Source organism: Microcaecilia unicolor, chromosome 9, assembly GCF_901765095.1.
Source record: "Microcaecilia unicolor chromosome 9, aMicUni1.1, whole genome shotgun sequence".
Lineage (NCBI taxonomy): Eukaryota > Metazoa > Chordata > Amphibia > Gymnophiona > Siphonopidae > Microcaecilia > Microcaecilia unicolor.
The window spans coordinates 166,758,644-166,786,354 of record NC_044039.1 but is presented as its reverse complement, the minus strand read 5'-3'; the positions used below and the strand labels follow the sequence as shown (position 1 = coordinate 166,786,354).

The window sequence follows — 27,711 nt, the reverse complement described above, 5'->3', positions numbered from 1 at the left end:
GGTGTGGATAGGTGAGGGTAGGGTGATCAACAGAGACATACAGCTTTATGGTTTATAATGGGCTAGGAACCCCCTACTTAGATATTGTGAAAGTATATTCTTGTTGTGAACCTGGCTTAGAAATGTTAATACTGTTCTTAGGGGTGATATTGTAACTCAAACAGTGGGACTCTTGTTTTAACAGATTGCCAGGGCTATAGTCGGGTGATTGAAATTGTATGAAGTTATTTCTGATGATGTCTTGTCTTGCTCTACATTAATGATAGTGAGGGATGTTAATCTGCCTTTAGTGAATCAGCTAAATGAAGTTGTTTTTAGTTTTTGTTTAAGAAATCTCTCCTTTTCTGTCCCTATATTTTCTCCTTCACATGAAAAGGGTCATTCTTTAGACTTAGTTCTGGCCAATGATAATTGTTTTATCTTCCTGTAACTGGCAATCTTTACCTTGGTCTGATCATTATTTATGGCCAGAGCAGAAATTATAAGTAGAGGTAAAATCAATCCCCAGGTTTTTTTGGAATACAGTGGGTTAATTTTACCATTAGAGTAATTTTTAAATCTTGATGTGTCTCGGTAATTGGCTGAAAAGTATCTCTGCCACTTTGGTTAAGATTGCACCTTGTTGTGAAAGGAAATTAGAGGTACTAAAAATTCGTGGCATTCTACAACTTTAAAATCTTTGAAACATGAATGTCAAAGAGCAGAGAACTTGGAGAAAATCTAGAGAGAATTTTAAAACAACGATGGTGGAAATTATTTTCTCAATATAAATCTTTTAAACAGGCAAAAAGAGAATATTTAAATTTGATTGCTTAGATAAACTTAATTTGAACAGATTTGGTATTATGAAATCATTGACTAAGAAGTTTGCTGCTGATATTCCTGGGGTAACACAGCCTGTGACAAGGGATCTTGCGTTTTATTTTGCTAATAAGATTGGTTTGATGCCTTTTTTCCAGATGAAAGCCTCTAATTATCTGTGGAGCTGACAAACACCCATTACCATTATTGGCTTAAAAATTGGAAACTCTGGTTCTAGTTTCTTGAAATTAGTTTCTGCCACAGTGTCCCTGTATTTTGATTAAAAAAAAAAAAAAAAAAAGCCATACAACTACCAATTAATGACTCTAGTGAAGTATTTCACTTCACAAAACATCGGATATGAGCGTTCTCTGACACTGTTGGAAACTACTTCTTAAAATAATATATTTCCCAACCCAGAGATTCTAAATGTCATTCATGTGTGCCCCCCCCTTTTTTTGATACAATGGCATTTTCTCTTGGCATTACTCTGTTTAGTCTTAATATTTCATAGAAACTTATAAAAACAATTAGAGCATACAACTTATCCAGTGTGCCCATTTATAAAGCTCTACAATTCCTTTATCAGTCAGAGGATCTCTGTTTATTCCATGCTTTCGTGGATACAAATGTTCTTGTTTCAACCACCATCCATAACCCTTTAGTTTCTTAGACTATTCTGAGTCTGCCCCCCTTTCATTCTCGCCTGTTATGATCCTTTTGATTCAGATCTTCCTGTCCCTTGAGAGAGATGAACCTTCCATGCATTTATCCTTTGCAGATATTTAAATGTCTTGTCATATATATCCAATCTTTTTATATCCAATCTTTTTTTTTTTTCACAATTATATAATTAGATCTATAAATCTGTACCCATATGCTTTGATTTTATATCACTGACACAGCAGCCACCTTCTGGACCAATTAATTTGGTTTATATCCTTTTGAAGGTGTGGTACTGCAGATGAGGTCTCAGTGACTGATGGAGAAGCACTGCCACTTCCTCGTTCCTGCTGATTGATTCTTCTTCCTGTTCATCCAAACACCCTTCGTTTTTGCCATCACCTGTGTGGCAACCTTTTTATTTCTTAACATTATTGTCTTTTATCACCTTAGCATAAGCAGATAACAATGATTCCCAGATCTTGCTCCTTTGTGTACAAACTTCAGCTGTTTATATCATACCACTCTTGGATTTTTCCATCCTCAAAATTGCTATTTTAGATCACAGAATTTGTTCATATGATCTGTGACAGGTGAATCTGTGTATTGAAATAACACTAAATCCTTTTATATTGCTGCTGATTATATTTCTATTTAGCTTAATTCCTTCTTGGAAAAGTGAGCTGCTTGCAGATCCACATGTGTCTCTGTTCTAAACTATCAAAATTGCGCTCCCCCCCCCCCACCTCAGAGGATGCATTCTTTGTGAACGGACTGTGCAGCCAGTCATTTTAGAGCAGTGACAATCAGTTTTGCTCCATAGGGCTTTCTGTCTTTCTATTGAATATGTCTTCCAGTATCAATACAAAGACTACTAGGGAATGTCAACCAATTACATTTCAAAAATCTGAAATACCCACTCAGTGTTACTAATATAACAGAAACTAATTAAATTCAGTTCATATATAATTTGAGGAGTAAGTTTTAAAAAGCAAAATAGAAAATTACTCTGTTTCAGAATTTTAAAAATGTTTGTTTTTATGCTGGATTCCTCCAGGAATACTATATAAGTATGGCTAAAAACAAACAAACTTTGAACCCAAGTAAAACTGAGCTGCTATGGGTCCCGGACATAAAAATTGCTTTTGGGAGCTACAAACACCCTCTTTAAATCATAGGTCAGGAACTTTGGGGAATACAGCTAGACACGCATTGATCTTCCAAATCCAAGCAACCCTCAGACACTACCTCTATCAACAATAACTGTCCTGTTTCTGCATTCATCAAAGGCACGTCTCATCACAGTAGCTCATTATCATTATATCAAAGTTGGATTACCATAACACAGTGTATATTGCTCTGACTACAAAGGGTTTGCATCATCTCCAATTGATTCAGAATGCCATAGCATGACTGAGGTTTTAAGTGACGTGACCACATCACCTCATTTCTGCAAAACGTTCACTGGCTACCAGTACAACATTGCTAAGCTTTTAAAACTGATTCAATGCCTTAAAGGAAATGGACCAGAGGACCTCAAAGATAGCTATGGTCCTCCCAAGGAACATGCCTAACCACACCACCTTAGGAAACTGGATGATGTGAGCTTTCTCTGAAGTAGTCTCCCTGCTCACAAACTCTGGAATGCACTTCCAGAAGGCTTGGCTTAATGCAGACTGACTCTAATTGAGGAAGCAGGTGAAAGTTCAGCTCTTCTCCCAGGCCTTTAATGGTGGAAGCAGTTAACAAGCTAGTCTCACACATGAAGACTAACACCAGCTGCACATACTATAGCAGGACGTGCTTATCCACTCGTACACTAACTGAAATAATTTTCCTGTACGTTGTCTGATTTTGTGTGCATGCAATTTTTCCTTAAGTTAGGAGTTAAGGTAGTCACCCTTATTGTTTATTGAGATGTTTTTTTTTAACTGTGTATTGTGTTGATTTGTTTCTTTTGAAGTTGTATACTATGGTAGAGAATGGGATGGGGCGGGGACAGATCGGCGGGGACAGAGACAAACTTTGTCCTTGTGTCATTCTGTATTTTGAAGGCTGTTAATAAGTTGGACAGTCATTTAGTTTGAGTGATGCAGGCGATGATGTTTTTCATTTTTTGGGGGAAAAACAAGCAAAGTGCAGATCCAACCGGCAAAATTTGCATGGGGGATCCTGTGCATTCCTGCTACCAGTGCATCTTCTGAGGAAGACATTTTTCTGATTACAGGAAGGACTGTGGAAGACAGGAGAGCTAGACTGAATCCTGAGATTGTTGATGACCTTATTGTTCATCCACAGATAAAAAAAAATCATAATGGTGCTTCATAGGGAATATTTCTCCCCCACTAGGGAGAATGTGTTGTTATTTTGTACCCCTGGACATCTTAACAGGGTGGAGTAGGGTTCCTTGGGGTAGTAGAAGTCGGCTATTGTTGGGATTGGCCGGTAGAGTGTGGTGGTGGGAGGGGAGGGTTATTATAGTTGCTCATTGTTTTCTATTTGTGATTTATTAACAGTTGCACAGACTATTGTTTTTACACTTTAATAAAAGATTTAAAATCATAAGTGTTTGAGGCTTCTTCAGATGATGACAGAGGACTGCGGGGATGGAGATAGAGCCTTCGGAGACGGGATGGCGTTGGAGACAGAACCCGCGGGACAGGACGGGGGTGTGAGGATGGAGACATAGCCCATGGAGTGGGATGGGGACAAACTTTGCCCCTGTCATTCTCTATTAACTATGCCGTAATGTGTACTGTTTAAATATTTTTACTGGTGTAACTATCTGTGGCTGGCGTATTGCTGTATACTGCCTTGGGTGATGTCTTAAAAAGGCGATATAGACTAATGCGTACAAGTACAACACAGTCCAGTTTCCATCCCTCTATTCCCTAGACTCCAGAATAGGTTAAAATAAAAATAAAACAAGATTAGATTTCTAAAGTAGATGAGCCCCAGACCAGTGTGCTTCCCTGTAGGAACAGGGAACAGCTATTGTCAGATTTTACAGTAGTGAGTGAGTTTAAACATAGATAGGGGTGGGGGGTGGGGGCATGTGAATAGTGGACCAGCAGGGAGCAAGAAAGTTGCCCCTGGCCTGAGATGCTATTTGTTGCTTGGGGGAGGGGGGGGGAGGAACAGATTCCTGCCCACTCAATTAACTTTTAGGGTACTGAATAACCTAGTGGGACAATGTTCTTGCTGCTTCCTAGTCCACATTCTGTATTTGAACAGTAAATGCAGAATGCTGCACAATTGTGTGGATATCCCCCAGAAGGAGTATTTAATTTTCAGATGATCTTAATTAAAGTAGATAGAAATTTCAAATATAATCAGATTATTTGGCTCTTACATAGAATTCAGACGTAATATTAAAACACTTGTATTTAGGAAGTATGTACTGAATTCAGTATAGTGTTAGCTGAAGATTAGTGTTTACACTTAACATTTAAAGTAATACAGAATAAAGATACTGAGGTAGGAGAATGATTTTTATAGTTTAATTATTGTAATTCCTGGATATGACCAATAACTGCTCTGAACTGGAAGGCTAGTGCGGGTAATAAGTTTATTTTTTTTTTTTAAATTTGTGTTAGAGCTCAGGCGCATTTAAAACAGCTTTGAATAGGGAAACTAGAAAACAGCTAAAAGTCTGGGAGTTGTTAACCAATCTCCTTTGTTGTGCTGAAAGATTTAGTCGATTTTTTTTTTTTTAAGCATAACTTTAAAATTCCAGGATAAATACTGCAATGTCTTAGTTGTACAATCTGTCTATTGGTACATATAAATGACTTGCTTGTATTGCCTCCCCCGTACTGCAGAGTCTAGAAGAACTTATAATGAATGAAATAAACTGCTAGGAGTGACAACGAAACATTTGGTTTGATAGACCACAAACAGGAAGTGTGTGGTTTATAATAGTCTAGTTCAGTAGCTTCCCCCCCCCCCCCCCCCCCCCCCCCCCCCCCCCCCCCCCCACCCGGGTATGAGTGGTAGGAAAAGGAAGCTTCAGACCTACTCTACAGCCCTGACTCCTCTCAACTGACTATTAGCGGGCAGATGGACGCATTTTTTCAATACAGATTACTTTTTTTTTTTGTTTTAAAGTTTTATTGAAGTCTTGCAAATATACATGCAAAACATTCCAGTAATACAGCCAACACAGATAACTTGTTGGTTGGATCCATCACCATAGAGAGATGGAAGGGAAAGTTTGATGACGACGCTTGAACAGTAGAATTTCAATGAGCCCTGATCTCGGAGTGATCCTGGAGTGCCCAGTGATGTGACCTCCAGTAGCCAGCAGGGGGTAGTTATTTCTATTGGAACCATGAATTGAGCATGCTCAGGGAATGTCGGCATCGGTGGCTGGAAGCATGCCGCTGACTTCGTTGCCCCTGAGGCAGTACAAGGAGGAAGGGAGCAGCTTTAGCAGCAGATTTCATCGACTGGCGGTCGACATCCCCACCAGCAAAGGTATGATACCTAATTTGGGGGAGGGAATGTGTGGCCACTCCTTCCCAGTCCACCCCATGTGCCCCCCCCCCCTCCAATGGACTGCTGGCTATGCCCCTGCCTCTAATCGCGATTTGAAAATTTTTAATTGAAATGCAACCCTACCTACTCTTTTGTAAAGAGTTATCAGTGAATCAGATGTTTGGGCAGCTGTTTGGGACTGATTTATTCAGTTACTCTAGTGGTGAGACTAAAGGATAAACCTTGCCAACCCTGGTATTGAGGAGGGCGATCACAACTAAGTGTATACTAATTTGCATTTATTTGCCGCACAGTTGTTTCCTGTACCTTGAATCTAGCAGGTTGAAGGATCGGAGGTAGCATAATTTTCATTACAGGAAGATCCTGACATACCTGATAAACTTCTTAGACTTTGATAATCAGAGAGCTAGTTTTAAAGGCATGCACTGTATGTGACTTATATGGATGTCAGGAAAGCTTTGACACACTCCCACATGCATACACTGAACTGCTTCACTATTATATACATACACTGTTAGTGTATGTATAATTGACCTTTAGAGTGTGGCATGATAGGCATGGCTGAGCACTAGGCTGAGACCTTCTTAGAGAAGTACCAGTGAACTCAAGAGAGTTTTTGACCCTGCTGTTTCCTAGTGGACCAAGTAGAGATAAGAAAGTAGGAAATCAACACCAAAAAAAAGGATATGAACAGAGATTTCACAGCACAGGTGAAGCAAACAAGCAGATAAATAAAATGCTAAGGTGCAAAGCCAGAAGCAAGGAAGTACTCCTCCTGTTAAAGGGCTGGTTAGTGCTGGACCAACAGCAGGACCTGAATGAACATATTGGAATACATAGGCAGCACTGCAGAGCCCACCCCCCCCCCCCTCCCAACTAGGAACAGGTTACTCGTATGCTTCTTTATTTGGACTTTCAAAATTTGACATTTTAAGTAATTGCCTATTTCTAAATGACAGCCTAAACAGTAGACTGGATAGAAAAAAAATATCAGGCAGGAGACAACTCCAATACCACCTCCAGGTAGAGCAAGACCTAGAACCTACAAAGGACAGGTTCTAGGTTTTGCTGATGTCTGACAACTCATAAGCAAAATGAACAGCCTGGGAATAGCCTCTGAAGTGATTGTATGAGAGCAGAATACTGTTCCGTGCCATTCACACTTAAGGAGGGGTTATCCATACCACTTCAGTCTGTGCTGAGTCTGATTCTGTCTAGTATTTTTAGGAGTGGTGAATGAGCAGTTGTTAAAGATTTGGTTTGCAAATAATGCAAAGAGCTAGATAGCATGGACACTGCCCTAAGGGAATGGGGAAGAGACTTTTAAGTCTCTAAGGCAGCCGAGATCTTGAGGGAGTCACTCAGTCTGGGGCCAATACATAGAGCCAACAGCATTATGGGAGGTAGGGGAAGGATGGGTATTGTAGGCATATCAGACAGAAGATCACACTAAAACAGCAGCCAGGACAGAGAGGAGTTTGTCTATTCTTCATCTTGTCAGCCTTAAGAAAAGTGGCCAGGCTTGGGAAAGAGTAGATGGCAAGATCCCACTGATGTGATATGCAATTCTGCAGCAGAGGTAGTGAATGAGATTGCAAAAGAAGAGGGCAGGAAGTGCAAGGCAGAGAGCAATACAGAAGATGATTCCAAACATAGGTCAAGTGGAGGTGACTTTCTGATTTGGTCTGGGTTCCTCAACAAGAACATTCTCTTCAGAGCACCTGGATAAGGAGAGAGACAGGAAATGGGTCCACCTGCCTTGGTGTTGGAGACAGAAAGGAGTACCTGGTTCTTGCACAAGTGAATGCTAAACCGAAATTACGTTGACATGTTACGTTTTTCTAGAGGTTCATAGGTGGGGGGAAGAAGGGTAAGAGCAGTGAAGGGGGTGGACTGGAAATCCCTAAAACGGTTACAAACTGGGTTAGTCATTTTATGTTTGGCAAGTGTGATAGGACATAATTTGTCACCGTACAGGGCTTTGTTTCTTTCCGAGCTTAGTCAAGATCGGGAGGCGAGGCGGGGATAGTGCTGGGCAGACTTATACGGTCTGTGCCAGAGCTGGTGGTGGGCAGCGGGACTGGTGGTTGGGAGGCGGGGATAGTGCTGGACAGACTTGTACGGTCTGTGCCAGAGCCGGTGGTTGGGAGGCAGGGCTGGTGGTTGGGAGGTGAGGATAGTGCTGGGCAGACTTATACGGTCTGTGCCAGAGCCGGTGGTTGTGAGGAGGGGCAGGTGGTTGGGAGGCGGGGATAGTGCTGGGCAGACTTATACGGTCTGTGCCCTGAAGAGCACAGGTACAAATCAAAGTAGGGTATACACAAAAAGCAGCAAATATGAGTTATCTTGTTGGGCAGACTGGATGGACCGTGCAGGTCTTTTTCTGCCGTCATCTACTATGATTTGCTTACACCAACACAATTTTAGAAGCTTATAAGGATTCTGAAGGCTGGGTGTGGTTCAAGTTTGAGAAAAGGTTTAGAGGCAAGGTATCCAGGAATAAGTTTGCCTTGGATCACCTAGGACATTTGCCTATAGCTCATGCAGATGCCCAGCAAATTTAAATCGGCATAGCAGGGAGAGGGCACTCCTTTCAAGTGGGTGGGGGACATTGACCTTACCCTACCTCCACATCAATTAAAACAAATTGTAGGAGGCACCACAGGGGGAGGCAAAGTTGCAAGTGGGAACAGGGCTGACAATTGATTTCAGTTCTGACTCCCAAAAGTAGACCAGTTGTGCAGTAAGGTAAAATCAGTTTTCCTCATATGTAGTCCCTTTTATTGTGTCACCTTAATTTTGGCTGCCATGTTATCCTAGTGGATCAAGGTTTTGTGGGGTGGTTATCAGTAGCTATAGTTGTGTGAAGAAGCATCACATTTTATTTGTAGGATGATGTGGGATAAGTTTGATGGGAGTATCCTTGTGTTCAATAAGGACTTGGAAGTCTCCAGAGATACAGTGCGTGGAGGGTTTTTCAGGTATTCACACGGGAAATCGGTGTCTGATAGGTGGACTCTGTCAGGCTAGTACAATGCTCTTGGGCTTCCTTCCACAGACTCATGCCTAATTTGGAAGTTGCCTTGATGTACGATCCAGTTTCCCACCTGCCTGTTCTTCATCACCCTTCTGAACCAGTGCAGCTCTCGGCTACATTTGCTTCTGGGTAAAATTTGTATGAGCAGCCAAGATAAGATATCAATGTAGCAAAGTTCTTCCAGACCACCCAAATGTGTCTGGCCAGCTCAGGTGTTAAAATGTAAATACCCTAGCAAACCTTCATCTGTGCTTCCTCCTCTCTCCCCCTCCCCCCCAGGTGTTCGGCTTCTGTTCCTTTCCCTACACGAGGCACTCAGCATCTCATGCATGCTCCTCACCTCATTCGAGGTGTTCTGTGGTTTTCCTTCCTTCCCCCTCTCCTCTGGTGCAGCAGTGGCATGGCAGTTGGTGTGTCTATGGGGAACTATTCACGGATGGCACGGGACCTTGAGCATCCCTTTTTGTGGACCCTGTGATTACTGTCTGCCTAGTAGTCAGGCCAGACCAGTTAGCACCTCTTGCTAGTAATGGGCTGAAATCTTTTAACTGTATGCAGCAGCAGGTAGCCCATCCAGATCAACAGTAGAAGATTCTAGTAGGAGATATGAGGCCTGTAGGACCTTTTCAAGACCCTTTGGAATACCCAGTGAATGACCCATACCATTCTGCCTACAAGGAACTGGTTGACGGACAGACGCCAGAGGGTGGTGGTTAATGGAATTCGCTCGGATGAGAGAATGGTGAGTAGTGGAGTGCCTCAGGGAATCGGTACTGGGGCCGATTCTGTTCAATATATTTGTGAGTGACATTGCTGAAGGGTTAGAAGGTAAAGTTTGCCTTTTTGTGGATGATACTAAGATTTGTAACAGAGTGGACACCCGGGAGGGAGTGGAAAACATGAAAAAGGATCTGCAGAAGCTAGAAGAATGGGCTAAGGTTTGGCAATTAACATTCAATATGAAGAAATGGAAAGTGATGCATTTAGGGAGTAGAAATCCACGGGAGACGCATGTGTTAGGCGGTGAAAATCTGATATGTACGGATGGAGAGAGGGGTGATAGTATCTGAGGATCTGAAGGCGACGACACAGTGTGACAAGGCGGTGGCCTTAGCTAGAAGGTTGTTAGGCAATATAGAGGTGTGACCAGCAGAAGAAAGGAGGTGCTGATGCCCCTGTATAAGTCATTGGTGAGGCCCCACCTGGAGTATTGTGTTCAGTTTTGGAGGCCGTATCTTGCTAAGGATGTAAAAAGAATTGAAGCAGTGCGAAGAAAAGCTACAAAAATGGTATGGGATTTGCGTTACAAGATGTATGAGGAGAGTCTTGCTGACCTGAACATGTATACCATGGAGAAACGGGGGTGATTATGATACAGATGTTCAAATATTTGAAAGGTATTAATCCGCAAACAAACCTTTTCCGTAGATGGGAAGGTGGTAGAACTAGAGAACATGAAATGAGATTGAAGGGGGCACACTCAAGAAAAATGTCAGGAAGTATTTTTTCACGGAGAGAGTGGTGGATACTTGGAATGCTCTCCCGCGGGAGGTGGTGGAGAAGAAAACGGTAACGGAGTTCAAAAATGCATGGGATAAACATGAAGGAATGGATCCTCAGAAGCTTAGCAGAGATTGGGTGGCAGAGCCAGTGGTGGGAGGTGGAGCTAGTGCTGGGCAGACTTCTAAGGTCTGTGCCCTGAAAATGGCAGATGCAAATCAAGGTCAGGTATACACATAAAGTAGCACATAATGAGTTTATCTTGTTGGGCAGACTGGATGGACCGTACAGGTCTTTCTCTGCCGTCATCTACTGTGTTACTTTGTAAGCCCTCACTGTATTTAGTCTTTAAAAAAAAAAAAAAAGTCTCTCTCTGTCTCTGTCTCTCAAAATTCATCCATCCCACCTAGCTCTCTCCACCTGCTGAGATGCTATGTCAGCAAACCCACTTCAGCTGCCCCAGTCCTGAATGAATGGGTTTTGTGTTTACTTGGATCTGCCTCTAATGACAGCAGAGAACAAAGCATATGAGTGGTATCTTAGGCTGCAGAGAGAGAGGGTATTCTGGTGCCTAACTGCTAAGAAGGCTATTGTGTTAAGATGCTTTGCTTATGCCTGCACAAGGTGGGTGGGCAGGTCACAAGCCCTGTCGTATCTGATCTGTTTTGGATCACCTAATCCTCTGCCTTGATGTGGACATCCTCAAGCCACAGCTGATTCCTTGCCTTTTGTGGCCAGAGTCTGCCATGATGTCCCCCATCTGAGAGTGCCACCCCGATCACATGCTTTGACTTCTGAACTACACATTTTTTCCTAAATACCCACAACTGTTCTAGCAAATTGTGAACAAGTAGACATTAGCTATCCTGACACACCTTGATCATGTCCATCCTTTTGGAACCTTATGGTAGACCCCACACCAGAATTGTCCCACCCATGTGCTTTTGGGGAAGGGGAAAAGCCTGAGCATAGACATCTCTTCAGAGATGTATTACAGCACCTCTGTGTTCTCTCTGCTTTGTCCCCACTTGCTCTGATAGTCTGACTGTTGTATCTTCATTGGTATGCTGATTTTTGCAGTAACTCCCATGTCTTGCTGTTCAATTGTCAAAGGTGTAGAGATACAAGGATCCAGAGATTCTTCACCTCTAGTGCCAAGAGCCTTGTCCATTTGGAATGAGATAAAAGCATCCATTATTGAATCCTGTTCTCTCTCTCTTCCCCCCCCCCCCCACACCCCCCAAATGTACTTTACCTATCACAGACTTATTTAGTGAGGTTTTATAAAAGCTTCAGACCTGCCAACATATGCAAAGGATATGACCTCCAGCATCTGTACAGTTTTTCAGCTATCCTTCATGAACTGATGATAATCGTGCCAAATTTCTTAATAGAATGAAATATATTTCCTGTCCAAGAGTAGCGCTTTTTTTTTTTTTTAAAGCTATACCTGTGGCCAATTTATAATCTACCAGGAAGGAACAAAAGGCTGGAAAGGGTGTAGAGAGCAATTAGTTTGGGAGGGAGAACATTAGGAAATAGGGAAATAAATTGTGTATCTATTAGTGCTCGTCACCTTCTTAATTTTCATTCCATATGTAAAAGCTGTAGATCATATTAGCATCTGACCTGTTACATGTTAGGTGAGGGGTAGAGAAAATACTAGTCAAATCTGAAATTAATGTTAGAATATAACTTGTAAAGATTTTTTTTTTTGTTTTTCTCCAGGATCTTATTCTTTTAATTAGTTCTCCACTATGCTTTGTGCAATTTCCTACTTCTACTGCAACAGTTAAGTATGACAAGATTTCTTGCTGGACTTGATATACTAGTGACAAAGTACACTTACGAATTTGCTGCCTTGTCCCATTTTCAGTGTCTTAAGTGGGTGACAGGAGTAGTTAGTGAACACACACCCTACAGCCCCCTCCCATTTCCTACCTAACCCAGGAACCAATCTCTTCCATTCTCCTCTTCCCCTACTGCAGTCCTCTGCACCTCATAGGGGCTGGAAATCAGTAGACAAAACATGCATGGCATGCTGAACATGCTAAGCGGACAAGGGATTTGTTTTTGGGTTTTTTTTTTTTTTTTTATGTTGCGCTTTTTCTATTGTTTTTCCTGTAAGTATACATAAACTTCTGAGTGCATTGTAACTGGATCCATGAAAATGTTATTAAAAGTTATATTTAGGGCTACTGATTTTAGGTTTTTAACAGATTAAAAGCTGATAAACTACCCTGATGGAAGGTAAATAAAATAGGTATGTGGGTACACATTGGAAAGTCACCTTTTCACCTAGTACCATCACCTTTCTTTAGCTTCAGTGTGTGTGTTTTGTGCAGTGATGGCAGCTATAAATGACAGTCATGTATTTGATTTCACCGGGAAAAGATACATGAAAGCACTAAACACTTTTTTGCAGCCTCAAAACACAACTATAATTTATAAATACCTAAGAGTAAAGCCCTAATTTATGTTTGAGGCCTGCGGTATAGAAATGTGCAACATGGAGGTTTAAATACTATTTTTTTAGGTCAAGAAGACTTGTACAACTGGTGCGTGTGGAAGTGACAGCACTGGATTAACTTACTGATATGCAGATATTTTAGTATAACTAGGGCAGTCGTTTGGGACCAGTAATGGGTTTTTGGCCTCTTGCCCTGAACCCTATCGGGAAAGCTGAGAATAATTTCAAGAACGCAGAAGTGATGTATTCAATTTCTCCTTTCTGGGTCAGAAAAGCAAACGTTACCTCTTGGTGAATAGACTAGATGAGGACTAATTACAGTCCAGTAATGGCTGGTGTTGGGAGATAATGGGGCATTTTTGGCCCAGCAGGTTCATCTGCTTCAGGATTCTAGTTCGGCCCTGTACTTAAGCAAAGAATCTCCAACTGAAGAGCCTTTACCTTGAATCGCTAGCGATTTTACACGATGTGTGTGATTTATATGTATGGTGTTTAAAATGTCCAGCTGTTACAGCAATTGGTCATGACACAGGATCCATAAATCAGAAGCTCCTTCTGGAACTTTGCATTCATGCAACCTCATTGTGGCCACTGCTTGACATGCATTGTGCAAACACTGCCTAAGACTTATTTTCTCCTTGTGGGGAAGAGATGAACATAGGCTGCCTTTTTTTGCTGGATCCTTGGCCCATCTTGTGATCCTAGTTGAAACAGTTTCTCACAGCCATACAGCACAGATGTAGAACTAAGCACATGAAATCTTAAAGGAGGCATATTTGTATTGCAAACCTGTTGATGTCCAGTGCCAAAATATGACACTACATTCATTTAGTGATGAAACTAGAACCAAGAAGATACATAATGATGATAAATGTTAAAATACACTATTATTCATGCTGTTGTAATTTTTTATTTTAAATATGTAAGCAGTCTTGTTCTGTGTACACACAAACTCTTGGGCCCCTTTTGACCTACGTAAGTTGGTTGATGCTTGTAGATGGCTGAAATACTAGAAGTGGCAGTCCTTTTTTTGTGTGTGGTTTTTGGCCGCATTAAAGGCTCCTTTTACCAAGCTGCAGTAAGAACCAGCGAGTGCTTACCACAGCTTAAACGGAGTTCCTTAGCATCCCTCCGGACCGGACCAGGATTGGACTGATGGGTTGTGCTCGCCTACCAGCAGGTGGAGACTGAGAAAAAACTCTGACTCTAGAGAGCCAATAGGAGCCCTGGCCATGTGACCTTAGCCTCAGTATTTTCTCAGTCTCCCAGCAGGTAGGAAGTGAGCCCATTAGTCTCTCTCCTTTTCTCTTTAGATATTACAGATATTTGTGATAATTCTTCTGTGCCTGGAATCTTATTTAGAGGCTTGACAGGGTTTCCTTTCTCTTCTTTCTTTGACAGCCTCGGGGGTGTTAAACTCGGGTGTCTCGAGTCCACCCCCCTTCCTCCCCATCTCCCTGGCTTAGCAGGGAAGGGCCGTCCCTTTCTCTGGAAAGGTGTACCGTCTTTGGGAGAGGCAGCCACTTTTAACAGGTAGCTGCTTTAAAAGAATTAAATCAAATAAAAGTAAATTCAAAGAAGCAGCCTTTCTTTCCCCAGACTTCTAACGAGCAGGCAGCTCCAGTGTTTTATTATGATTGAGGGGTTATAAAAAAAAAAAAAAAAAAAAAAACAAACAGAAGAAAATAATTCCGTATCTGTGACTTTAAACAGCGATTTTTCTCGTCAGATTTAATTTCCTCCATTTTCTTGCGTTTTGGCGGCGGCAGTTTAAACAAATGAAAAAAAAAAAAAAAAAAAAAAGGTGCGAACCGCGTAAGCGCAGCCACCTGTTTTTTCCGATATGGCTTAAAAGTTCAAACAGCTGCTGTCGGTCAGCGTCGCGCAGTTCACGCAGCCGGAACATGTAAATTTTGCTCTCCCTTCAAGGTTTCTTCGGGTCCGGTGCTGCCTCCAGTTTTTTCGGGGCCTTTTTCGCCGGCTGTTGTTTCTTCGCCGTTCCACTGGGCTCCGCTTGTTCGGAGGTGTCGGGCGCGCTGTCGACGATCGCCACAGGGCCAGTGGAGTGAACGGCGGCCATTTTGTTTCTCCCTCCATCTTATCAGTCGGGGATCTCTCTGCTGAAGGTAAGGCTGCAGTTCATAGAGCAGTTCGGCTCCAAGATGTGTACACTTTTGTATGTGCTGAACGGCGTATTCTAAAATGCTCTTCACATCAGCAGGCAATATTTGGTTGAAAGGGGGCTCCTTTCATATATGGATATATAACAAGCTTTTCTTCTTTTAAATTTCTATGTATCATGGGGCTGTTAACACTAGTTTTTTCTGGTGCTCAGTCATTTTTCATTGCCTGGTGGAAAATCTGCATCTTATCATAATTCATTTCAAGCATTTTCCTCAATAGCTGTAGTATTATACAGTGTTTTAAGAACTTTAGAAACTTTCTCTATAGGCATAGAGTAAATTTCTGTCTTTCTCATTCCCTGGTGAATAGGACTACATTGTCTAAGAGTCAATTGATTGGTACTTTGCAATTCTGACCATAATATCTTAGTTCCTTTCAAGCATTTTACTCCATGCGTATGATGTTATATAGTGTTTTAAGAACTTAACAGACACTCTCAATGGCTGTAGTGTTACACAGTGTTTTCTTTTTCCGACTTTAAGAAGCCTTCTCTAGAGGCATACAGTATATTGTTCAGATGCCATGGGGATATATCAGCTCTTTCATATTCTCTGAGGGACAGTCCTGTCTACCAAGCTCCCAGTCACTCAGCTGCCTTAGCAGGCATGCTTTATTCATGTCTTCCCTTCTTTTCCAACTGCCTTGAAGCCTCTCATTTTTCATTTTAGCTTTCTTCTGGTTTTTACAGGACATATGGTCACTTAGAGAATAAAGTCATCCTTTCACTTAAAGATAGTGGACGGTCCTCAAACCATCTACTCGTGTTTGTCACTACTCTATCAGTTCAGCATTGGCAGATTATAAACATCCTGGTTTGGTCCAGTATGCCTATACATACCATCTGCTATGTCTTCCTCTTCCTTAGAGACCTGATGTTATATCAAGCTTTCTTGAATTCAGATAGTCTTGTCTACACTGCCTTCACCAAGTGGCTGTGGCACAACTTCACTTTTTTCGTTACAGGTAATTTCCAAGTTTGTCCTTTTTCATTTTCATTCTATGCGCCTTCACTCCAGAGTGTTCTTTCAATTGGAAGGGGATTCACTCACTTCCTGTGTATTTATACCATAGGTACATAAGTATGGTTATGCTGGGTAAGGCCTAAAGTCCATCAAGTCCAGCATTCATATCTAATGGGCATAGGTACATAAGTTTTGCCATTCTGGGGAAGCTCAAATGTCCACCTTTCTACAGCCAGAACAGCATTAAAGAAAAGAAAAAACAAAAAAAAAACCTCTCACGAGAGTATCGAACAGAAATCTCTGCTCCAAAAGCAAGGCTTTGCAGTAATTCTGCAAACTAACGCATACAATATTTGCCATGGCTGTTCACCACTAGAAACACCGGGGACCCTGGGCCTAGGTTCGGTGTTTTAACCTGAAACAAGCTCAACATTCATATCTATTGGGTGTGAGTCTGGTACTACTACTACTACTTAACATTTCTAGAGCGCTACTAGGGTTACGCAGTGCTGTACAAATTAACAAAGAAGGACGTTCCCTGCTCAAAGGAGCTTACAATCTACCTCTCAGTGAGGGAGGACGCATGACCGTGGTACGTGGATTAGTGGTATGTGGATTAGGGAGATCCAAGAAATTACAGGCCGGTGAATCAGACGTTCATACTGGGACAATTTTTTTCTGTCCGGAGCGTACTACCATAGCTGGTGGACTCCTATATTCAGAACTTTCTATATTCAGAACTTACCCAACTATGGAACGCCATAGAGATAGGGTTGGAGTTTGTAGCCCTATTTAACTGGTGTCCTTGGTCACCCTTCCTCTTCTCCTCAGGATCCAGAGAATGGCTAGTTTTTTGCTTATGCATTAACCGGTCATTTTCAGCAGTACTCTCTCTTCCGTTCTTTTATAGATCTAAGAGGATGTTCATTGCGCTCTTAGGGTCATTTCATTCTTACCTAGACGACTGCCTAATTGGAGAAAGTCTTATCAGCAGAGTTCTCAGGTCACGCACCGGGTGTTGCATTTCTTACAGTCTCTAGGTTGGGTGGTGATTGTAGCCAGGCCTCTCATTTGATCTCTCATTTGATCTCTCATCAGATATCTCTGATTTTCTCTTTGTTTAGTCAGGTTGGCGCACAGTCTTTTGTCTCCTCTGCAAACATCCCAGTTTATATTTTTCTTGGTGACCTTGGGCCTTCGGCCATTTCCTCGCTCTATTCTGCAGAATGCAATTTTACTTTCTAATGCCCAAGAAGGAATTTTCCTTCATCCTATTGCGAATCTCAGGGTCATCAATCGCACTATTTAAGTGTCATCTAGTTATCTCAAGAACCTTAGTTCTGTCATTGGGATGCTTCGTGCAGTACACTTTTTGGCAGAAGCTTGTTTGTATATATTTTTTTTCTGGGGGACCTCAGCAATTCGTTTTACCTTCGGGTGAATTTTGTTTTCCCTACTGATAAACAAGGCGGAGAGAGCTATGTTGGTCCTTGCCATGGCAATGGGTTATGTCATCCGCCAAGGAGGAGTTAAGAGTATACTCTTGAGTTTGTACTCATTTTTTCTTAGTTGTGTCACCCTGCATTTAGGTGAATGGACTCTCATTTTTTCAGCCTTACTTCCTCACTGCGACACTTCAGGGCTATCTCTTTTTGCCTTCAGGCTCACGAACATTTCTTGCTTCTTCCGTTCAGCAACAGTCTTGACGGAGACAGGGACAGATGCCAACGTCCAGCGGGGGTTTTTCAGCCTTCTTTATGCGTTTCTTCCATCATCTCACTAGGTGTTTACGCAGAACCAAGGCACCCTTCTACATCCGGACCCCCAGTCACTCAAACTTATGGCGTGGTTACTGGGTCTGCAACATCTTTGATATTTTCGCAGGAAGTACTTCAAGTTTTAATTGCTTCCAGACAGAAATCTACATTAAAGTCCTATGAATCAAAGTGGCGACGGTTCACTCTGTGGTACTCCTCTCGCCACTTCATTCCACAAACAGTATCCATTTTGCATGTTTTGGAATATCTTCTGCATCTTGCAAAATCTTGTCTGTCTTACTCATCCATTAGAGTTCATTTGGCAGCTCTATCAGTGATGCATGATACTGTTGACAACCGCACGCTTATGCAGCATCCACTGTCAAAGCGGTTTCTTAAAGGAGTCCTGCACCTGTACCTCCCGCTTCGTCCACCAGCTAGGTGAACTAGGTGAACAGACTCTTAAAGTTCTGTTTTCTAGTAGCCATAACTTTTTCTATAAAGTTTTCCTCTTCAAGCAGTGTTTCCCAGTAGCCATTGCAGCAAGTAGATCTATGTGTGGAATACTTCTACGGTTGGTAACTTCTTTTCGGTCTGCTGTAGTTTAAAGTTTTCACCTTTCCCAATCGGTTTTTTCTTATTGGTTTTGTCCTTCTAGCCAGTAGGCGTAAAAGTTTTTCATTGTTTCTAACCCGCTATATCGCGAAGGATCAAGGAAATGAGAATGTCTATTTCTCTTCTCGCTGAGAGGGCAGTTCCACAGCGTATTACAACATATTCCACAACTTCAGAAGCGGGCTCTATTCTTACTATGGCGATTTTTGGTGCTCTCGGTGCACATTGGTAAGTTGGCAACTTAGTCCTAGTTTCATTTTATTTTGCTCATTGGGACACACTACATGTTAGTTGTCGCCAGGTGGCCTATGCAGCATGAACATTTCTCTGCAGTTTTCATAGGGTCCCTCCCTTCAGATTACTGCTTTGGTACTTCCCATCAGTCCAATCCTGGTCCGGTCCGGAGGGATGCTAAGGAAGGAGAAATTAGATCTTACCTGCTAATTTGCTTTCCTTTAGTCCCTCCGGACCGGACCAGGCCCCTCCCATGTTCTCTCTACTCTTTAGCTTCTTTTATTAAGTAGGAAGTGTATTCAGTAGGAAGTGTATTCATTCCTTTACGATTCGTGGAACAATACTATATATATATACAGAACTTTACGTGGTCTATACCACTTCTCTGGTGGTTGCTGGTGAGCTCAATTGCTGGAATCTATCTATAAAACCTTAAATACGCCATACCACTTTTCTGGTGAGAGTTGCTGGTAAGCTCAGTTGATGGAATATATATAAAATCTTAAGTGGGCCATACCACTTCTCTGGTGAGAGTTGCTGGTGAGCTATAAGACAAGTGAGCCATACCACTTCTCTGGTGAGAGTTGCGGGTGAGCTATATTATACGTGAGCCATACCACTTCTCTGGGGAGAGTTGCTGGTGAGCTATATTACATGTGAGCCATATCGCTTCTCTGGGGAGAGTTGCTGGTGAGCTATAGTACAAGTGAGCCATACCACTTCTCTAGTGAGAGTTGCTGGTGAGCTGTAATACATATTGGGCCATACCACTTCTCTAGTGAGAGTTGCTGGTGAGCTGTAATACATATTGGGCCATACCACTTCTCTGGTGAGAGTTGCTGGTGAGCTCTGATACTTGGCATTGCCGAGTGCTTTGTGGCTGCTAGGATTCCATACGGCACAGAAGGTCTTTCTTTCTTTCCTGCTTTGTTATTCAAATACTGAGGCTAAGGTCACATGGCCAGGGCTCCTATTGGCTCTCTAGAGTCAGAGTTTTTTCTCAGTCTCCACCTGCTGGTAGGCGAGCACAACCCATCAGTCCAATCCTGGTCCGGTCCGGAGGGACTAAAGGAAAGCAAATTAGCAGGTAAGATCTAATTTCTCCTTATCGTATAGTACACTCGGGCATCCTGCAGTAAGTTCAGGCTTAGCGTGTGTACGCACCAAGTGGTGTAAAAATTTTATTTTTACTGTGGAAGGGGGTGTGTGGGCATTTCTGCAGTAATCAGCTAGCACAGCTACAGTAACATAGTAAATGACAGCAGATAAAGACCTGTATGGTCCATCCAGTCTGCCCAACAAGATGAACTCATTTTACATGCGTTACTGCTAGAGACATCTATAGGAATATATGGGTGTCTTTAGTGTTAGCGTGCGCTAAAAATACTAGTGCAGCTTAGTAAACGGGGCCCATAGTATCTGTGAGAATCACAAGCGATAGTATGTATGTAGGTAAATGCATTGATTGGATTAGTTTGTATTTCTGATGCAGACAAAATAGGAATGCTGTACAGATTCTGGGAGGGGAGCTATTGAGCACAATAAAAAAAAAAAAAAAAAAAAGACAGCTTAATGCCTCAGTTCCCATGAGCCCTGGGAAACAAGTCCCTCTGGTGCCAGCAACAGGTATCTTGGCTGTGTTTTATCTGCTGTACCACTTCTAAGGCCAACATTTCCAAGCTCACCTACCCAGGGAATTTAAAAACTACATTGGAGCCTTTGTTACCTCACAAGATGGCAAATGGAAAAGACCCAGAGACCACCCTGCAAGTGCTGATGACCAAAATCAGGTAAAAAAAAAAATTTGAAGAAATTGATGGCTTAACTGAAAGGGGAGATGGCTGCAGTTTAAATTGTGTGCTGTCAAGAACTGAGGCACGAAGTAAAGACAGAAACAGGCTGAACAGCGCTCAAAATGTGTGACAGCAAGCCAAAATTCTGCAAACGCTGGAGCAGAACTTCTAGGAGCTAAACAATTATGTGCTGTGTAAAATTAGAATCGTGGACTTACTGGAGGACTTGGAAGGACCAGAAATGCTCAAATATTTGGAAACATTTTGCTAAAATTCTTAAATTAAAATTCAGTTGGACAGGTTCATCCCAATATACTGGGGTCTCACAGTACCCATGGCAGGTGATAGGAATATCGTAATATCTTTAAGTGCTGGCAGGGCTGTAAAGGCTAGGGTGCTGTTGAAATAAAGGTCACGTGATCCTGGTCTTTCTGCTGAGGTACGAGTACAACACAACGAAGGATGAATCTGGTACTGGCAACTTAGAGGAGGTGCTAAATAGGATGTGTTCTGTCTGCCGTGCTTCAGAGTGTTGCTCAACAATTATGAAGAATTTTGAGTAGGGCTATGGAGTCAGTACAGCGAACCTTTGACAGACCCCCCTCTGTTTCTACTCAATGATCTTGAATCTATGGGCCCTGTTTACTAAGCTGCGCTGTAGGCGTGCAAACCTTTTAGTGCACGCTAAAAATTAGTGCATGCTAATGCTAGCGACACCCGTAGGAATATAATGGGTGTGTTTATTGTTAGCACACCTACAGCATGGCTTAGTAAACAGGGTTCTAAAAGATTTGATTTAATTACAGAAACATAAAATATTTCTTAAGAACCTGAAAAGAAAATGCTGTCAAATGAAAGTATACAATACACTGTACACACTTGGGCTCCTTTTACAAAACAGCGCTACCAACTAGCAGTGTGCTGAATGCAAAGAAGCCCATTCTATTCCCATTGGCTTCTTCACATTCAGAGCGCCGCTAATTGGTAGCACAGCTTTGTAAAAGGAGCCCTTAATATTTTATATAAATCTTTGAATAATTTGTCCTCAGAAAAAAATCGCCTCTGTAAGATACTCCTTCATAGGTGCTCTTATATCTCAGGTAACAGAGCATATCATTGTGGAGCAACTGGCTGTTATGTGCCTTTTAAGGATACTGTCATGGTAGTTCCATAAGACCATATATTTTGTGTGCTGACTTGGAAGATACCCCTGACGAAGACTGTGCTGGTCGAAACACAGCCGTGTTTGGTTGTTGATCAGCTATTTATTTTGGAAATAAAACTTTGGTCAACCTGGACATTCTGGTTGGCTATTTCCACTTCTGATTGCAAGTTGTGTGGAACGTGTCAGTGTCTTTTGGTGTCAATAATTAGAGCAGAACAACCTCTCAACACTTGGATCTGTGGCAAAGCAGTAAATAATACCAGAGCAATATCTGTACATTTCAGGATATAATATATTATCTAGTACTTGCTACTTTTATATAAAATGAAACATTCACCATGTATTACAGTGTAAGATTTTGAAGCTGGAGTCAGTACAGTTTTACTGAGAGACTCCCAATTTCACCCAAAACTGTTTCCAACTCTGTAACCCTGATTTTGAGGACACTGAAGCCCTGTAAGCATGTTCAGCTGGAATTGTAAGTGCTGAGATGGAAACTGTGGTACAAGGGTTGTGCTGAAGTTCAGAAGTCTTATACCATATGCTGTGCTAGTATTGGCTAATGAAAGTTGCATGACTAGATTAAAAAAAAAAAAACTCATTGCTGATGGCTCCTCAGGGAACGACTGCGTTCTATCAGCTGAAATAGTTGAGCAGTTCTTTTCATGCTGTGGGCCTGAGAAATAGAAGGTCAGCACACGCTAAAATTATTTCCTTAGGTATGGTTAATATTTCACAGCAAGGGTGCACCTGTTTTGGTTTTAATAAACATTCCATGTTAGTGGACACAGGGTGGACAATGTGACCAGTGCTGTTCAAAGTACTAGGCCAAAGTACTTATGTAAAAGTAAAAATGTATATTTTAATACTTAATGTTTTCTTTGCTGTACCTTTTACTTAACTTTTTTTACTTTTACTTAAGTAAAATTGATATTGTCTAATATAAGAGTAGCCATACTGGGTCAGACCAGTGGTCCATCTAGCCCAGTATCCTGTTTTCCAAAAGGTGGGCAACCCAGATCACACGTAAAAAGTAAAAGGATTACATGTACAATGAATGCAACTATTAATATTTTTACCCAACAACTTTATTGCTCTACAGTTCATTCTACTTTCCTTTTAGTAAAACTACATGTTTGAAAATGACTGTCACTTATGCAAGTACACTTGTGAGTCATTAATCCAGTACAGCTGAAAAGGTTCAGCTACACTAGCAGAAAGTGGATTGTTTAGTCTGATAAAAAGTTCCTTCAAATCAGACCAGTTTGCAATAGTACTAATGTCTTCTGACTGGGTCTGCAGGTTACGATCAAGGGAATTTCTGAAACACTTGACTTCCATATAGCGGAGTACTTTATTGTCGTCATCATCTGCATCATTTGCTGCTTCATCTTTGTCTTCATTATCATTGTTATGTTGTCCAGTTACAAAGAAGGCAATCATAAAGTTGGAATCATTATTCTAACAATTTTTCATCTGATGGCAAACTGTTTGAATGTCTTCGAGAATTGATGCAAGAATGTGGAATGTGTGGGAACCATTCAGTCTTAAGGCCAGACAAGCAGACTTCCTCCCTAAAGACTCTTATCAATTCAGTGGACAGTTACCCCAATGTAAAATTTTCCCATGGAATGATGTACGGTCTGTTGTGGTAGAGACGTATGTCTGTTCACCAAGAACTGCTTCCAGCTTCATCTCCACTTTAAAGTGACCAACTCATAGCTGTTCTGTTTGGCTAGAGGCCGCTAACCAGTTCAACAAACACAGTCAACTTCACTGTTCTTATAGGTTATAGCTGCTGAACAGCAAAATTTAAGATGAAATGATCCACAGTTTGTGTGACAAGGTTTGCAATATCAAAATTCTGTTCCCAGTATTGCTGTTTTATTTGGTTTACTAAAGTATCTTCATTTACATCTCCTTTCTGCTTTTGCTTTTTACTTTTAACCTCAAGCAACAGATGTAACTGAATAACAGTAGTAAAACTTTGCAAAATTATTACTTCAGTAAAAGTTAAACATGTTATCCTGTACTTAGAAGTAAAAGTAACAAAATGTTTTTACATAAGTACAGTAACTAGTTATATTTACTTAGTTACTATGCAACACAGAGTGTGATGACCTGCTAAGACTGATCAGTCAATGGACATTGCAGATTAGTTTAAAGTGGAAATGAAACAAAACAAGACTGAGGACTGTGGGGCCAGAGGGGGAAGCTGATGAGTTAAATAGGACTGGCAAACCGCTGAACTGAATGAGATTGAATGTGATGTAGGGTGTACATTGCCCAAGCTACAGTGGTAGGCTGTAAAAACACAAATGTGTAAAGGACTCATGAAAAAGTAATGTGAATTGTGGTATTCAGAAGTGGGTGTTTGGCTATGATTGTGAGGGGGAAGGTCTAGTATTTTAATGCATCTGAACTGATGCTACACCACATGGGTTTGTGGCAGCCCTGGGGTTATACTTGCCAAGCTACAGTTGGTATATGTGAAAATTAAGCAGCCGGTTGCTGTTCTTTTTTGGCTATAAAATAGGTATTTATATATGTATATGAATAATAATCAGCTGATATACATCTGAGAATGTAGAACAGAGGAACAGAATGCATGTGAGTTGATTGGTTCCAATGAACCTGTACAAATGATTGGTGCATGTATCTATGCCTTAAAGTAAAATATTAAAGGAAAAAAACCCATACAGTATCTTAGAAAAGACCAGGCAGAAATGGTATTCCCCCAAGGAGTGTGTCTCAATTCCAAAGATTCTAATAAGCTTACAGATAATACTACAGTCTAATATATGCTTTAGCAGTGAAGAAAAAGATAGGATTGCACATACATGGACTTACTTAATTTTTAAGATTGTGTATGCATACATACATACTTGGAGATTTAGTTAATGGAGAATTGTTGGCTTTATTGTTCTTATACTGAAGTGTATGTAGCTAGACATTGCCTACTGGTTTTTTTTTCCTGCCTGCTTAATTTTTGCACTATTGATATATATATTTATGAAATTTAATTGTTTTACTGTTCTTTGTCTTCATAGATTTATGTGACTTAGCTCCTGACCAGACATAAGTGCCGAAACTTGGCCAACTCAAGCTCTTTGAGGATTATATAGCTAGATTGTGGTCTTTCAACACATTTGAAAACCTTTCTGCTACTGTCATTCTCCACTATTGTGGCTGATACTTTTACAAAACTAACTTATACACTTTTTTTTTTTTCCTCGCAAAGTGCAGACCCTGAAGGGGGAATGAATCAGAGCCACCTTTAAAATTAGAAGGAAAATCGCTCAATATCTATGACCCCACAACTGGCTCGGTGACATTCTTTAAATCTGTAACAGAATTCATCTTAAAAGACGAGTCTGCCCTAACAGTAATGGAGGAATGTGATAACTTTTTTTTGTTTAAATTTAGTGTGACCATAGCTAGAGCTACTACTAGGATAAGATAATCTAGATCAGACATGTAGTCCAAACGATTGCAAAGGAAGTGGTCTAGAAATCCCCTGGAGACTATAACACTTAACTATGCCATGATATAATATATACTCAAGAATAGACTTTTCTGATAATCCAAAACCTGATAACCTAATATACAGCCTACCAATAACTCGATATGTCAACTGGTTACAGTTCCAGCGCTCAGTAAGCACTGAGTTTCGGCGAAGTGGGGCTGATGCACAAAGTCTCAGAGTAGAGCAGTGCATGGATGTCTGAGCGTTTGGCTTCTACCACAAGCATAATGCCAACGAATGCAGTAAGCTGTTTATATGCAGATGTGAAGGGGGGGGAAGAGTACGCTGGACGCATGCACATCAAGTTTTTGTGGTAAGCGCGGCTTCTTCTTCACATGTCCAAAATAAAATTAATATTAGCACACATCGGAGCTTGTTCTGTTCCTAAATATGAGCCTTGCAAAAAAATGCTTGCACTTGAAATGTTTGACATGCTCGTGTGTTTTTTTTTTGTGCTTTCACTTTGGTTTTATTCAGACATGTGCACATATCAGACACACGCACATGTTACCATCTGCCCTTAAATATACTTCCTCCTTGCAAAATGAGACGAAACCAGCGCTTGAGAAATCTCTCTGCCAAACCTTCCCACATAGCCCTGAACCTGGTGAAAGAATTCTTCATTGTGCACACCTCAAAAGTGGATGGCGTACTCTGCATTGCATGGAATACCTTAATTTAGTTAGCATACATTTTAGTGCAACCAGTGTCTGTCTTCCCACGTGAGCTAACACCCACACACCATTCCTCTCCACATTGCTAGGCACGTACAATTCATGTTCAACCTAAGGTAACCCTGAGGCTGTCAGCCGTTATTTTCTAAGTCTCTATTCTTTTTCCAACTTTGGGGTCGATGCAGAAAGCATGATTAAGATAGTTTGTATAAATGTTTTTGGGGCTTCACAAGAAATGTATAGGTTTTAAAAAGTATAGGATCAAGAACGAGGAAACCTATTGGATATAAAGTATGGAATTTGACATTGCATTCCCCTTTACTGTTCTTGTTACCCAATTGGCTTTTTTCTTAATTCATAGAGCCTGTTGGATCCCTCTTAAGAAATCTAAATTCATAGTGGGGAGTGACAACAGATGCTGGGCCTATAAATGGAGGTAGGGATGCTTTCTTTTCACGTAGATTGTCATTGTGTACAGCTTCAAGGGTACTGGTTAAATATCTAGTTGAGTCTCTCAGATTCTATGTCCAAATATACCCCTTAATTATAAAATGTATAATATGGAAAGTCAGTAGATCAGTAACAGTGTCAAAGGGAGATGTCCATCTTTGTTTTTTTGTTTTTAACTCTAAAATTGATAGGGGCAGTATTTTTGTATTTTAATGGTGAATCATTGCTATAAATATGAAAGTATGGTGGATGAGAAATTTTAAGAATAGCAGCTAGCAAAGATGGGAAAAGTTAGATCTTATCTATATCAATCTTGGAACATGTATAAAGAACTTGGACACCCTCCATGGCCAATGTTCTAATGCTTTGTGATATATAGTTTAAAAAAAAAATAAAGAAATTTAAACTATTGGGAATGGCCTTTGCATTGGCTTCCTATCAGCTTTAGGATGCCTTTTAAAATTTTACTGCTCACCCATAAAGCCGCCTTTACTGATTATTTTTTTTTTCCTTGTTACCTGTCGAATCATTTTGGTTTCCATAGTCTCTGTCAACAAGATCGCTGCAAAACACATTCCTTTTAACTACATGGGATTCTAGACATTTTTGGCTACACACCCTACTGTTTTCATTTCATCATCTTTTAATGGGGGAAAAATGCTTCAGTAAACCAGTCCACACCTTGCCCCCAAACATGCTGGTAAGTGTGCTTTACTTAGCGTCCCTCCGGACCAGCCCAGAATGTGACTGATGGGTTGTTCATGCCTTCCAGCAGGTGGAGACTGAAAACTCTGACTCTAGGCTAACTGTAACTAGACTCAGTATTATCAGTTGCCAGCAGGTGGAAGGTGATGAGCCCTTTAGACTCTTGTCTCTTTCCTTCTTTATTTTATAATAATTATATTCTATTACTAAGAGAAATGTAGGATTCTTGTCAGCCTTGTGATTCTGCGCACCGGTGTCTTTTTGCTTGGAGGCTGAGGCCCGCAGGTGTCTCTGTAAGCCTCGGGGGTGCCAAACCCGTGAGGCTGGGTCACTCCCCCTCCCATTTTCTTCCCTATTTGATGGGAATTGTAGTGCTCTGGCAGCTTTCCTCAACCTCTTCGTGGGAAGAGTGTTTTGAGGTCTGAAAGAGGCAGCCGCATTTAAAAAAAACCCCCAAACAAACCTGAAATCAGGCACGAAAGAGCAGAGCAGCTCCCGTTCAACCTGTGTTGCACCATTGTTGTAGTTATGTTTGGTATCTGGGCTCCTTTTTAAAAAGAAATAAAAGGGCTTCAGGTCAGGTTCTTCGGCGCTGAGCTGTTGTGCAGTGTGTCAGCAGCGGGGCCTCTGGGCAAGCGATGTATGTAAATATTACACTACTGTGGAGTTCTCTTCAGA

At 41.3% G+C, this 27,711-nt stretch overlaps 1 protein-coding gene across 1 annotated transcript in view; it reads left to right on the top strand.

Annotated features, from left to right (window-relative positions):
- LOC115477091 (fermitin family homolog 2-like) overlaps positions 1-23,190 on the top strand; it is a 162,002-nt gene extending 138,812 nt beyond the window's left edge. The window contains exon 6 of the mRNA XM_030213708.1: positions 22,981-23,190. Within this exon, the coding sequence (XP_030069568.1) occupies positions 22,981-23,190 (210 nt within the window). The remainder of the gene's footprint in view (positions 1-22,980) is intronic.
- The last annotated feature ends 4,521 nt before the right edge of the window (positions 23,191-27,711 follow it).